The sequence below is a fragment of the Amia ocellicauda genome, chromosome 7, assembly GCF_036373705.1.
Source record: "Amia ocellicauda isolate fAmiCal2 chromosome 7, fAmiCal2.hap1, whole genome shotgun sequence".
Classification (NCBI taxonomy): Eukaryota; Metazoa; Chordata; class Actinopteri; order Amiiformes; family Amiidae; genus Amia; species Amia ocellicauda.
Window position 1 is genome coordinate 34,327,793 of NC_089856.1, and position 13,318 is coordinate 34,341,110.

A 13,318-nucleotide genomic window follows, 5' to 3' on the forward strand; every position below is an offset into this window, starting at 1 on the left:
ACAAAACTAAAGAGCAGAACCTGCATGGTAGTTTTCTCTGAAATACTTCCAGTACCACGTGCCAGGACAGGGAGACGGGCAGAGATTAGAAAGTTTAACACGTGGTTGAAAGCTTGGTGTAGGGAAGAGGGGTTTAGATTTATGGAGCATTGGTCTTTCTTCTGGGATAGATGGGACCTGTAGATTCCGGATCTAAACAAAAGGGGGGCTAATGCATTGGGAGAGCCTTTGTGCAGTGAAATTGAGAATCATTTAAACTAGGAACCGGGGGGGCAGGGAGCTCTGACAAAGGGAGATGTTCCTCTAAGGAAAGAAAACCAAGGGAAACTGCTAGTAGGAAAGTCCTGAAATGTTTGTACCTCAATGCCAGGAGTATAAGGAATAGGATGTTAGACCTTGAAGCCACAGTACTGGCGTGTGACTATGATGTTGTAGGAGAGACAGAAACATGGCTTACAGAAAATGATGGGGATGAATGCAAGTTGGAAGGATACACTCAGTTTAGGAGGGTCAGGCAAAATCGAAGAGGGGGTGGGGTAGCATTATATGTGAAAAATGACATTGACGTAGAAAAATTCAAATTAGATGCCAGTAACGGAACAGAATCTTTGTGGGTTAAACTTTTGAACAAGTGATCCGGAGGATTAGTGGTAGGAGTGTGTTACAGGCCACCCAACTCATGTTGCATTGTACAGTGTAATCAGGACTGCATGTAGCAAGGATGTGGCTGTTATAATGGGGGATTTCAATTTCCCAGACATAGACTGGGAAAGCCCAGTGGGGACTACAGGAGCAGAAATAGAAATGGTAGAGATGGTAAATTACTTAATTTGTCAGGGAACCAACCAGATAGAGCTCATGCATTGACTTGATATTTTCAAATGACCAAGATAAAGTCAGAGGGACAATAGTTAGAGAACCAATGGCAAATTGTGATCACAATATGGTTAGCTTTGAGGCATTCTTTCAAAAAACAAGGTCCAAGTCTAAAACAATGGTCTACAATTTTAGAAAAGCAAACCTTGAAGGTATGAGGTGGCACTTAGAAGAGTTAGACTGGAGCACACTGGATACAGAGTTAGTTGAAAATGGATGGTTATATTTTAAGAATATATTGGCCAAAATGGTTTAATAGAATTATGCAAAAAAATATAAAGAGCAAGAAAATGTTGTATAGTGCATACAAAAGGGACGGAGACTAAACAAAATAAAGAATGTTGAGCTGCAAAGAGATCTTAAGAAAGGGATCAGGAAAGCAAAGCAGGAAATAGAAACATAGCTCTCGGAGCTAAAACCAATACAAAGAGCTTTTTTCACTACAACAGAAAGAGGTCAATAAAGGAGGAAGTGAAACAGATAACGGGCAAAAATTGAAGTATCTTGGAAAACTAACAAGATGTGGCAAATGTTCTAAATGAGTATTTCACAGAGGTTTTTACAAAAGAAAAAACAGATAACATGCCACAGTCCAGTCAAATCCTAAGAGAGATCAGGATAAATGAGGAGGAGGTACTAAAGGGATTAACAGATTAAAAACAAACAAATCACCTGGGCCAGATGGTATATTTCCAACAAATACTTAAAGAAATGAGGGAAATGATTTATAGGAACTCAAATATTCCAAATGACACTTAGAACAGGGGATGTGCCAACTGACTGGAAGACAGCAAATGTCATACCAATCCACAAGAAAGGGGACAAAACTGAGCCAGGAAATTACAGACCAATCAGTCTCACCTGCATTACTTGTAAAATGTTGGAAATAATGATTAGACAGAAAATGGAGGAGCATTTAATGAAAACCATATTCTTGGAGATAGTCAACATGGGTTTAGACGAGGCAGTTCATGTCTTACAAATCTATTGGAATTTTTCGAACACGCAACTGCAGCTGTAGATCACGTGAAAGCATATGATATGATATACTTAGATTTCCAAAAAGCTTTTGATAAGGTTCCACACCAAAGACTGATCCTCAAATTGGAAGCTGTAGGCATTCAGGGTAATGTAAGTTGATGGATTATGAACTGGTTGATGTATAGGAAACAGAGGGTGTCGATTAGAGGAGTCGCTTCTAACTGGAGTGAGGTTGTTAGTGGAGTTCCACAGGGATCAGTACTAGGGCCTTTGCTTTTTCTAATCTATATTAATGATCTGGACTCTGGGATAGTTAGCAAACTTGTCAAATTTGCAGATGATACTAAAATAGGTGGCTCAGCAGATACAATCTTGGCAGCACAGGCTATTCAGAGGGACTTAGATAATATTCAGTTGTGGGCTGACACCTGGCAAATGAAATTCAATGTGGACAAGTGCAAGGTAATACATGCAGGTAACACAAATGTCCACTATAATTACACTATGGGAGGAACAGAACTAGATGAAGTATCGCATGAGAAAGATCTAGGAGTCTATGTGGACTCATCACTTTCTACATCCAAACAATGTGGGGAAGCAATAAAAAAGGCAAACACAATGCTAGGGTATATTGTCAAAAGTGTAGAGTTGAGAACAAGGGCAGTGATGTTCAGATGTACAATGCACTAGTTGGAGCTCATCTGGATACTGTGTACAGTTCTGGGCTCCACACTTCAAGAAAGATATCGCTGCTCTAGAGGCAGTTCAGAGGAGAGCAACCAGACTTATTCCAGGTCTGAAGGGAACGTCCTACTGAGAGACTGAGGAACTGAACCTTTTCACCTGAAACAGAGGAGACTACGTGGGGACTTGATCCAAGTCTTCAAAATCATGAAACCAGAGCAGCTTTTCCAGATCAGCAGGGACACACGCATCCCTGGGACACAATTGGAAATTGTGCTTCAAGGCATTCAAAATGGAAAACAGGAGACACTTCTTTACACAGAGAGTTGTCACAATCTGGTACAAACTACCCAGCGATGTGGTTGAAGCTGAAAATTTGGGAACATTTCAAAATAGACTGGATAGGATCCTTGGGTCACTTAGTTATTAATGGACACCAAACGAGCATGATGGGTCGAATGGGCTCCTCTCGTTTGTAAACTTTTATGTTCTTATCTTTAGGTCTTTCTCTTCATATTTTGAAATTATAATGAAGTATATCATTTATTTCCAGGAAGAGAACATTGGTTGCCATAGGCACTCATGACCTGGACACCATTTCTGGGCCCTTCACATATACTGCCAAGCCTCCAGCAGAGATCAAGTTCAGACCCCTGAATCAGACCAAAGAGTACACTGCTCCAGAGATCATGAGTCTCTACAAGGTAAGAGGCACGAAGAAAGCGCAATACAGTCCAGGATCACCCCCAGCAAAATAACGCACCGCTTTGAGTCCCATCCTGACTGATGCACTTCCCTCTGAGCCATCTTGCAATAAAATCAATCACATGCTACACAGTGATCTTATCATGTGACAGGTCAGCTGCTCTAGACTGTCAGCCAATCAATCCACTGCAGCGACTCCACGGCCAGGAGCAGCGTGCCTCACTACTGAAATATGAGCTCATGTCTCAGTTTGATATATTTTCACACACACAGAAAATGTTCGGTTATTATACTCGTGTGTACTTCCGTGAGAAGTGGCAAATGGGTAGATTTCCTTTCAACAGCATACGGTTTCTCCCAAATGCACTATATAGGCTAATTAAACTGATAAAACGTCCTCTAATATAGAATGATTATCTTTCATAGTTATTCAAAGAAGACACAAATGATGAATAAAGATCTTAGTGCAACAGTAAATGTTTATTTCAATTGGATCAAAATGTGGTTACAGGTCCTATAAATAACAGGCTTAGCATATTTACTCAAACTGTACCTCAATGTCTTTTAACTGTTTTAATACCTGCTTATTTCAATTAATATGTGAATTAAAACAATATATTTGTTTGATAACTCCTATTGAGTTCTTTAAATACTCTAATGAAATCATGTTCAAAAGTATTTTTATATTAGGTTTCTAATTTTATGCAATGGTGTCTATTAAACCAGTTTTAAATACTGACGATTTAATCTGTGCAATAAATGTCTATTTGTATTTGTAATGGAGGGGGATGTTTGCATTACAGAAGACAAAAAATACCACGTAAAGGAACGTCTCTCTGCATTTAGAGAATCAAATCTAATCTGTTATTCCACTTTCTTTAAAAATGCATATGATATAGATTATGGTTTCCGTCTTAAAAACGATTGGCTCCAGTCAACAGAAGCCTTCTGATGTGTGCTTAAGAAAAATACTATGCTTTGTTGCAAACCACTGACCTTGAGTAAAGGAAATTAATATTACTATAGGATTACCACTACTATCTTGAGTGGTAATTACAATACTGTACTGCACATTTGTAATGATCATTTCAGTTTTATTTTCACCCCACGACACATTCTTTAAATAGTTTTACAGTTGATAGACATTGAAGACATTTACATCAGATTTCTGATCTAAAGCTTTTAAACAAATTCTGACACTTGGTAACAAAGTCTACAAATACAAATGGTTTCTTGTAATATGTCAGTTTGGCAAAAGCATATGTTATACATATTTCAATTTAAGATTCTGTAAAACTACACAAATTGGGCCGTTTTTGAGAAATACAAAATATATATTAAGTTTCCAGGTTTCATGTCTTTAAGAAGAACTGATGTAAACATGTATTTTAATTCACCAGTGCATACAAGGGCAAATAGAAGCAGTTGAATCCAAGATGTTGGGTCTTCAAATGAAAAATTCATCCTCCTGCACATTCTGAGGTTTTGTTTGGAGGGGAGGCAAGCAGTGTTCTGGTATTTCCCAGCCTTCTCTCTTAAACCCTAAAGCAGATGATTTTTGTATGCTGGAGTTGCTCAAAGGTGCACTTAATGGCAATCTCTTACTAATGTGTTCAGCTGATGCACAGTTTGGTGTCCTTGTGTCAAGCAGGCTGTTGAAAAGGTCTTTTCTTAAGCCATTGAAGATACGTTTGCCATGGCTGTCAGGAGCTCCTAGATTCAGCACTGCGAACCCCGTGTCCACATTGGTCTCGGCCTGCTCCTGTTCTGCCGGGTCGCCGTGGGAGTGTGCTGGGGGCGTGTTGCTCCCCTCGTAAGACAGGTCACACCGTGACAGTGTGGCCGGGCTGCTTCTTTGGGATGAGTAACAAGAGCTGCTCTTTGGAGTGCTGCAGCAGCTGTCGGAGCACTGGCTTTCATTTTTAGGAGACAGTCCACCAAGGCCAGCTTTCTGCTGCCCGACGGGTGACCTCCCAGGTCTCTGCTCTGCCCTTGCGCTACTCACCCCTCGCTCTTTGGAACTGGGCATCCATTTATTTGGGGGGACAGTCTGAGTGCAGGGAAGAGTATTCCTCAGCAGGTTTCTTGAGCTTTGTTGGCAGTTCACCTCAAAGGCAGAGTTCATTTTATGCTGAGGCGGCAAGGGCACGTTAACCTGGCAATACAGAAAGACAGCCTGTGAGATCGTGTAATTTCCCTATTAATGTTTGATACGAGTTCCAACTGTCTATACAGACTAGCCTATTCTGACCGTCTTTAGATCAAATGCTTAAAAAGAACCATAATGCAAGCAATTCAAAGTGTGGAAAGAACAACGCTATAATTCTGACTAGCAATTGAATAAACCTTTATAAGCAATTACATTTTCAGTTTTTTATCAAGCGAAACCTAAAGTAAAAGATCATAAATTCGATTTTCTACAACAATTTGCCATTTATGTTAATCTGTATTCTTCAGAAGCAATCTGTGAAGAAGGAAAAAACACGAGAAATGCTTATTGATTAATATAATTGCCTACACAGTCATTTTCGAATCTGTGAAACATTAATGCAAGTAGAATCTGTGTTGTTACAAGCCAGCTGTAACATTTAGAGATGTAATATTTAAAACAGATGAGTTTCCTGCAGAAACCCATCAGGATAAAAAAAAAAAACCATGACATTTACTGCTTGTACACTTTCCTGCTTTCAGCATAAGAATCAGACTGACAGACTGTAAGGGATACATTATGAATAATGAGTGGGTCTCTTCATTCCAAATCAGCTGTACAAAATGCCAAGATCCACACTGCTGAAAAAACGTCCGCTATGACTGTAGAAGTACTGGAATAAAATAAAATACTGGAACAATGCAGATTCCAAACAGCCATTCATTGAGGCACTTCTGAATCAGTTGAAAAGCTTTAGATTGACAAGATCAACAAATTCTTAGATATACCAAGTTTAATATTCTAAAAAAAAAAAAAGGCCTACATTTACAAATATCAAGTTTTCATTCTAGCAAGCATTACTTTCTAGCAGTTAATACTATAAAACATTCACAGTATAGAGAAGCTGGTGGGACTCCGCCTTCCTTTAGTTCAGTATTTAACTTTGAAAATAAATAGTTTTGAGGTAAATACACTGACTGGGCAAACCCAGAGAAACACGTATATTCACCGTTTGGCCTAAGCTTGCATTTAGATGGAATTCTCAGCAGTTGAGATTTTCTTAAAAGAAAATTATGGAGTACCCTATCCAATGTGGCGTGGCTTGTTTCCCAATGTGGCAGCTCGTTTGGGCTAAACAACCACCGTGGCTCCATACCACATGCCAGGCACACTGGAAATATGCATGAGAAAGACTGGATTACAGAGTTAGCTTTAGTTCATCTGCCTCCCTTACTAAATTATAATTATTTCCTACTTAAAATGCAATGTTGCATGTGATGTCCATATTTATTTATTTTTTTAACTTATTTCTTTTAGGAACCTGAAGGCTTTGCAACCACGTTCACTATCACATGCTGCGAGTTAGTAGTTTCTCACAAATACGGTTTTGTTCCCATAGACTTTTTCTTCCTTCTCTATTCTTTCCCCTAGAAAAACTTAACACTGAGTGTAATTTCTGCATTTTATGCATCATCATCCTCTTGTGATCTAACCTAGTGCCTAATTACACTTCAATAAAGTAATAAACATGGGGTTCTTTGCTGTGCTTAATGTCAAAATTTCAAATATGAAAATGTGTCTGGAATGCTGTTCTACAAAAAAAAAAATGTTGACTAAATTATGGATAAACTACAAAGCCATTTTCACTTCCATTTCTGTTTGTACACAGCACTATTCTTTTCCCTCAAAGAAAACCTGGATTAAAACAGTTAATGTTTGAGTAAAAAAACACTTTGTTTAACTTAATATATATTGCTTTTACAGTGGAGGACAACAAGATTAAATTCTCCTCCTGTAGTTCTGAGAAGTTGGACCAAAGGCTATAAAACAGGGTGCAATATTTACACCCTCTTCCCTGAAGACAGGACAGGCTGCAGAATGCAGAAGGACAGCACCTGAAAGAGAATCTTATTCCCATCGTAATCCTCGGTCTGCCATCTGGTGCTGCTGATGGGAACGCAGGGGTTGGGGAGTAGGGGCACGAGCTGGCCGATCTCTCGCACTCTGAACTGCAGCACCGCCGACTCCTTCAGGTCGACGGACACTCCCAGGGAAAGCTGCTTGAGAGCCAGCTGGACGCTCACCGTCTGGTCGGAGTGCAGGGTGAAGCAACAGAACCCACTCTTCTGCGAGGCGGCCTCCTTCTGCAGGATGGTCTCGTACAGCCTCACCGTGTCCTCGAAGTTGTCATAGCTGGAGTACAGCGTCACACGCAGAATCTCGCTGCCGTAGTGGACGGGTCGTACAGCCCACACGGGCATGCTGGAGTCCAGGCTGTAGAAGTCCTGGCTGGAGAGGAGGTAAGGTAGGATCTTGCCGCCGGAGCTCTCGCTGTGGTGGTACTGCCAGGGCGGGTGCTGGAAGAAGTCCTGCACCTGCAAGATGCGCTCCTCCCCATAGTCCTCGTGGAGGAACAGAACAACGGACAGGGAGGGGTATACAGGGCCCTTCTTCCGGTGGTGCCTCTCCAAGTCCTTGACCGGAGCCGCGCGTTCGGACACATGGAAGAGATGGAGCCCTGGGCTGACCCACTTGAGGAGACTATCGAGGGTCTGCTGCAGAAGGAACGACTCCCCCGGGTTGGACAGAAGGTGCATGGTCATCAGCAGCACATCCCGGCTCTGAACAACAATGAAGTCACCTTTCAATGTAGAGAGAGACATGTTAGAAGACTTGTAAATAAACAAAATCTAAAAAGCAAACAGTCTCACTTAAATGATTTCAGCACTTTCAACGACTACATTTTAACCACATGACTTAATGTAGGAAAGGTTTTTATCACTCATTTCAAAAGTGCTACAGTGTGAGACCGCAATCCTGTGGTACAACAAAAACGAATCAGACCAGTAAGGAGAGGCAAAGAGTCCGACTGCCAAGTAACGTCCACAATTTCATTCTGATCAATGAATAAAGTCCTTTCAAGAGGGTTATATGAAATCCTGTATCCACTTTCTGCAACTTTATATCAAGTAAGTGATTTGGTCACTTACACAAAATCACTTAAAAACACTTAACTTTTGAAAATCATGCTGAATAAGTCTCATTCATGATAAACGCTAATAATTAGACAGCCAGCAAATAAGTTTGAATTAAAAAAAAAAAAAAAAGATTAAGAAGATTTTTATTTTATTATTGACTTCACAATACTACAAAAATATGGGTAACTTGAACAACTACAATCTAGCATTACATAAATAGCAAAATAACAAACAAAACTGTACTTACTGCTTGCTGAAGACATTTTACTGCAGTCAGATCTAGGAACAAAATAAAGCCTCAATTATTGATAATAATAATAGTTACTTAGTAAAACCGGAAAGGGGAAAAAACAAAACTATAACATTCAGACACTACAAGCTGGCCTGACAGGATATAAGACGGAGATTTCTAAAGCCAAGCCTTTCCACAACATTCATACCATTCCTGCAGTCCTGAGATTAGCATTCACTCAATTAACTCGGTTCAGGTGTAATGAAGTGTTTGAAGTTGAAAACTGCAATTCAGGCTCCAACCGCCAGCTCCAATGAGGAACAGCTGGTTGAAATCCCAAGACCCCCACAGCACACTACTATAAAACTTTATTGAATAATAAACTTCTTGCAGTTTGTTTCACATCACATACCATGTTCTCCATGTATACATCACTTTCTGAAAAGCTTTGGAGGGAGATTGTAATGGAGTCTTCAGAATACTGTTGGTCAGTAATACATTATAACATCAATGGCTCCAGTTCTACACTCTAACGGTTTATTTCTATGAAGCCTTTTGTCTTGATGGTGTACTGCCTATCTATGTTAGTTTTGTATATGTATTCATTGTAGAACACATAGTCAGGTTGCAGCTCTATGTTTCATGTGTTTGATGCTTCTTGCTTTAAAACTGTGAAAAAGTATTTCGGCAGCTATTCTGCAAACAATGAATGTTCTGCTGCATAGGGTATTTATTTTTGTTCAGCTTGTGATGTTCAATGATGCACTAATCAAACTACTGTACCTAGATGTTCTAGATTGTGCACCTACCATTTTCTAAACATAGAAAACATAGACCCTCTCCAGCCCTGTCCCTGGCATAGATTAGACCTGTGCTGTTTAAATAAAGCACATTTGTTGGGGCGTCACCTTAAAATATCAAGCAAGGAAAAGCAGTTGGGGGCACAGTTCTCCTTCTTTATAAAGCCTCCAGCTTTCAGAGGTGTTACATAGCTCAGACTACCAAGACAACCCCTGTTTGCACTTTGCAGGCCAGTCTGTTTAATGTCACCCAAAGTGTAGCGAGAAAGTAAATGATGTGGACAGCTTTCTTAACAAAGACAAAACTGCAATCTTCTTAATCCTTTGATTTGAAAGATCAGTCGCAGCATTTAACGCAGAAAGGCTGTTTGGTGCATTTCAAGCACATGCTCCGACCCAAACGAGGTCTTTCAGGACATGCGATCTACTACTTCCCATACATCCCAATCCACTGTAATGCGACTTGCTTTAGGAAATGTGATACAACGGTTACCCAGAACCCTTTCCTTTCCCAGGAAGAAAACACACCTGTTATGCGTTTGCGTTAAATAAACGCAGATGCGAGTGCAATCAATAAAGCATCACTTTTTGGTTCACGTTCAAGACTTTTGTGCATCTTTGTTTTTAAGGAACAGCACAACACAGCCGTACAAATGGGCACAGTTATGCGAGATAGTTTCCAAAGAGGCTACATCCTTTAGGAAAGCTGCAATTAAACGTGTGCTGGCCTGGCTGCGCTCACTTGTGCTTGTTTTAGTTACTACACGACACAATAGAGCACGCCTAGATACCGCCAAACAAACCCGAGCCCCGACTTCACCTACTCGGCAGTCTCTGCTCCGGAGTCCGCGCATTCCTCATCCATCCCGGGCCGCAGCCGAGCTCCCTTCCGCAGCATGCTCTTACAAAGGCCTCTCGGGGTCTCGTATCAAAGTCACTCGCCGGAAGACATGGTCCTCGCAGGCGGGCAGATGGAAACGCTGCTCCGCTCTTTCTCCGGGAAGGGGAATCGCCACGCCGTGACGTCACCGACTCGGGCGAAATGGACTGCTGTCCCGGTTTCCGCCGAGCCGCTCCGGCCTGCCCTGCGGGGAGCGGGGGACGGGGACGGGAAACGGGACTGGCCCTGCAAGCTAGGGAGAAAACACCCTACCAGCCAGCGGTCATACATGTGCGCCCGATGGCAGAGTGAGACGGGGTTAGTGGCTTTGCAGCGAATTTACTGACGGTGCCCATGCACTGCGTTTGACTGGGGGTGTCGTATGGATTGTGCACGTTATGCGCAGGGCCCACCTCCTTTCTGGAGCCGGCCAACATGCACTGGCTTTAGAAATACGTCTGCATAATACTGCGTTGTTGTTTTAGTTTTCTTCGGGGTGGATGCATTGCTTCTTTCAATGACTGAAGCTACACGTATATAGGGGATACAGAATAGGCAGCGTAGCACTGTCTGGTTACATGCGTGTGATTCCTCTGATCAAGAACACCGATTTGAGCACACACAACTTATTTTTAATAGTTTTGGCTTGCATCAAAAAAAGTTGCAGTGCCTCAGCAAAAAGAACGAACAGCCTCACTTCTCACACTTGCATAACTCAGATAATGGGCTGTGAGCTCCCAGGTGGCTCACCTTTATCTTTAATGTGCAAACTCCTGACTGGACATTGAGATCACTTCACACAAAGCTGTCCGTTCAGAAATGTATTTTACTGCAAAACAAGGGGAATCTTCCAAGCAGAAACAACTCTGAATAACACCCCCCAACAAGCTTCATTTGAAACTGTTATTGTGTGGTTAATTTCCTTCAGTCGTTTTTACACCTTTCCAGCTTGTGGATCACCAATTCAGAGGAGATTCAAAAATGTCAGTTGACTGAAAGGAGTCAAAACAAGGCGCAAACCCCTTTCTCTAGACTAAAATCAGTATTTATCCCTCTGGAAAAATACAATTAAGTATACATAACAATATTTAATGACATATTTAAGTCAATTGAGAGCTGTGGATGGGTTTAATTACAAAGGTGGAACCATGCATGAATAGATATTAATCTTAAGTGTCTCCTTACAAGTTTCAAAGTAAGGCATTAGGTTTGTAGCAGAAGTGGCAGCATAGATTTGTGATGTAACTATCTCAGAATATCTATGGCAAGACATTTAATCCATAATTGATGATATCAAGAATACAATTGCTGATATCAAGAATTAACTGCCAATTGTTGATATCAGAAATTGTATTTTGGATATCAAAAATGCATACTAATTAGCATCTGGTTTCGGCTGCTTTCCGTGTTATATTCACTGCCCTGCTTGGGAAAAGTCCCCAGTAGATGTGAGTACTTGATCTCTCAGACTGGCATCCTGTCATTGTTTAATGTGTGACACTGCCTGTTCACTGTAAACACACTCGGCACTGTTGCCAGTTTATTTGTGCGTTTCTCCTGGATAGTAGAAAAAAGATTACACACGCACATCAATATCTTAAAAGGTGCTGGGTATCGAAAAAGATCCTATCAAATAAAAAGAAAAGAATACCCGCACACTTACTTATAAGTGTTTTTTCTTTTCCTTGATAGTTTGTACCGTATGCATTTATCGTATATCAAATGAAAGAACAAGTTATGGCCTGAAGGGCTGATCGTCTGACAGTACAAACACAGACTCGAGCAGATGCATCAGTCCTGTACACTGTGACAAATGGCCGATTGCGCCAGCCTGGAGCTCAGGCCAGCAAGACCCTACATACGAGTCAGACACCGCTTCGTATTTGATACATGAATTTATAATGATCTGAAAATAATGGGGCGGAGTGTAAAGGGTTAAGTTACAAGTCAACGGATGCTAATTAGTATGCATTTTTGATATCAAGAATTAAATTCGATATCCAAAATACAATTGTTGATATCAAAAATACCAGATCATTCTTGATATCAGAAATTGTATTTTGGATATCAGAAATGTAATTCTTGATCTAAAAAAAAAAAAATGTAATTCTTGATATCAGAAATTATGGATTAAATGTCACAACGGCATGCCATAAATATCCCTCAATTTCCAAGACACTAAATAGAAAAACCTCAGCAACGCCCAATTTAAAGACTGATGTTGTAAAATAAACAGGTGGTCAATACAATACACATTTTTCTGCATTACTTTACAAACTAAAAACCTGTCACAGTCATTGCATTTGTGAGGGGGAAAAACATTTTTGTTCAGTCTGAGAAGGAAACAAATATCCAATTGTAGTTTTAACACCAGTTCCGCACTAGTTGCTCTTACAAACCCCAAATTACTAATTGAAAGTGGTTTATGAGATGCATCTACCTCTGGTTACTTTATTTTTCAGTACCAAAATATAATCAAGTTTGATTTGCAGTTATTACCAAATGTGTTAATTAAAAAAAAAAAAACAGTAAAGCCATTTAATTAATTTCCTTTTTCTACATTTAATGCGATGAAAACAAGGCCCTGTACAATCCACTTCGGCAGTGAGTACAATAACAATTATTTTACAAATTTATACACATTAAAACATTGTGTTAATTTGGTTCCTTTTAAAATGTCAGAAAAAACCGAACCCATGGTGAACTGCATTTGGAAGAACCTAATATCAAAAGGAACAAGCAATATTTATTGGGCTGATAACTGATTTCACAATAGGCCCCACCAAAAGACGCATAGAGCTAGTGTGAATTACTCCAATTAATAAAATAGAGCATGCTACAAAGCAGTTCCCTTGCCTTCTGCAAATCAGTAAAGTCCCCTCCCACCCCCTTTCTTTTTAAATATATTCATCTGGATCAAAACCCTTGAAGCACAATTTATCTTCCATTGTGTCTGACAAACCTGTACAAGCAGCAAGGTGCTACGAAACACTAAGAAAAACACATTTACATCAACATTAAAAACTGGGGAAA

The 13,318-nt window shown here is 40.4% G+C and overlaps 1 protein-coding gene across 3 annotated transcripts; it reads right to left on the reverse strand.

Moving 5' to 3' along the window:
- Positions 1-3,707: 3,707 nt before the first annotated feature.
- On the reverse strand, positions 3,708-10,370 carry fam124b (family with sequence similarity 124B). 3 transcript variants are annotated; one of them, XM_066709326.1, is made up of 4 exons: positions 10,230-10,370; positions 8,621-8,652; positions 7,480-8,036; positions 3,708-5,401 (listed from the first exon to the last, which is right to left on the reverse strand). In XM_066709326.1, exons 1-4 carry the CDS (start codon positions 10,301-10,303, stop codon positions 4,694-4,696), a joined length of 1,371 nt encoding a protein of 456 aa, XP_066565423.1. In that variant the 5' UTR covers positions 10,304-10,370; the 3' UTR covers positions 3,708-4,693. The 3 variants fall into 3 exon arrangements, with proteins under 3 accessions (XP_066565423.1, XP_066565421.1, XP_066565422.1); XM_066709324.1 differs by having other exon boundaries at positions 7,291-8,036; XM_066709325.1 differs by having other exon boundaries at positions 7,291-8,036; positions 10,226-10,299.
- Positions 10,371-13,318: the final 2,948 nt, after the last annotated feature.

Bases quoted from the DNA above. Each gene is read 5' to 3' on its own strand.
- fam124b (XM_066709324.1), bottom strand. From the start codon at position 10,303: ATGCTGCGGAAGGGAGCTCGGCTGCGGCCCGGGATGGATGAGGAATGC. The intron at 8,037-8,620 runs GTAAGTACAGTT...CTACATTGAAAG, and splicing joins TAAAATGTCTTCAGCAAGCA to GTGACTTCATTGTTGTTCAG. The intron at 5,402-7,290 runs GTGCTGTCCTTC...CTGTATTGCCAG, and splicing joins GGAATAAGATTCTCTTTCAG to GTTAACGTGCCCTTGCCGCC.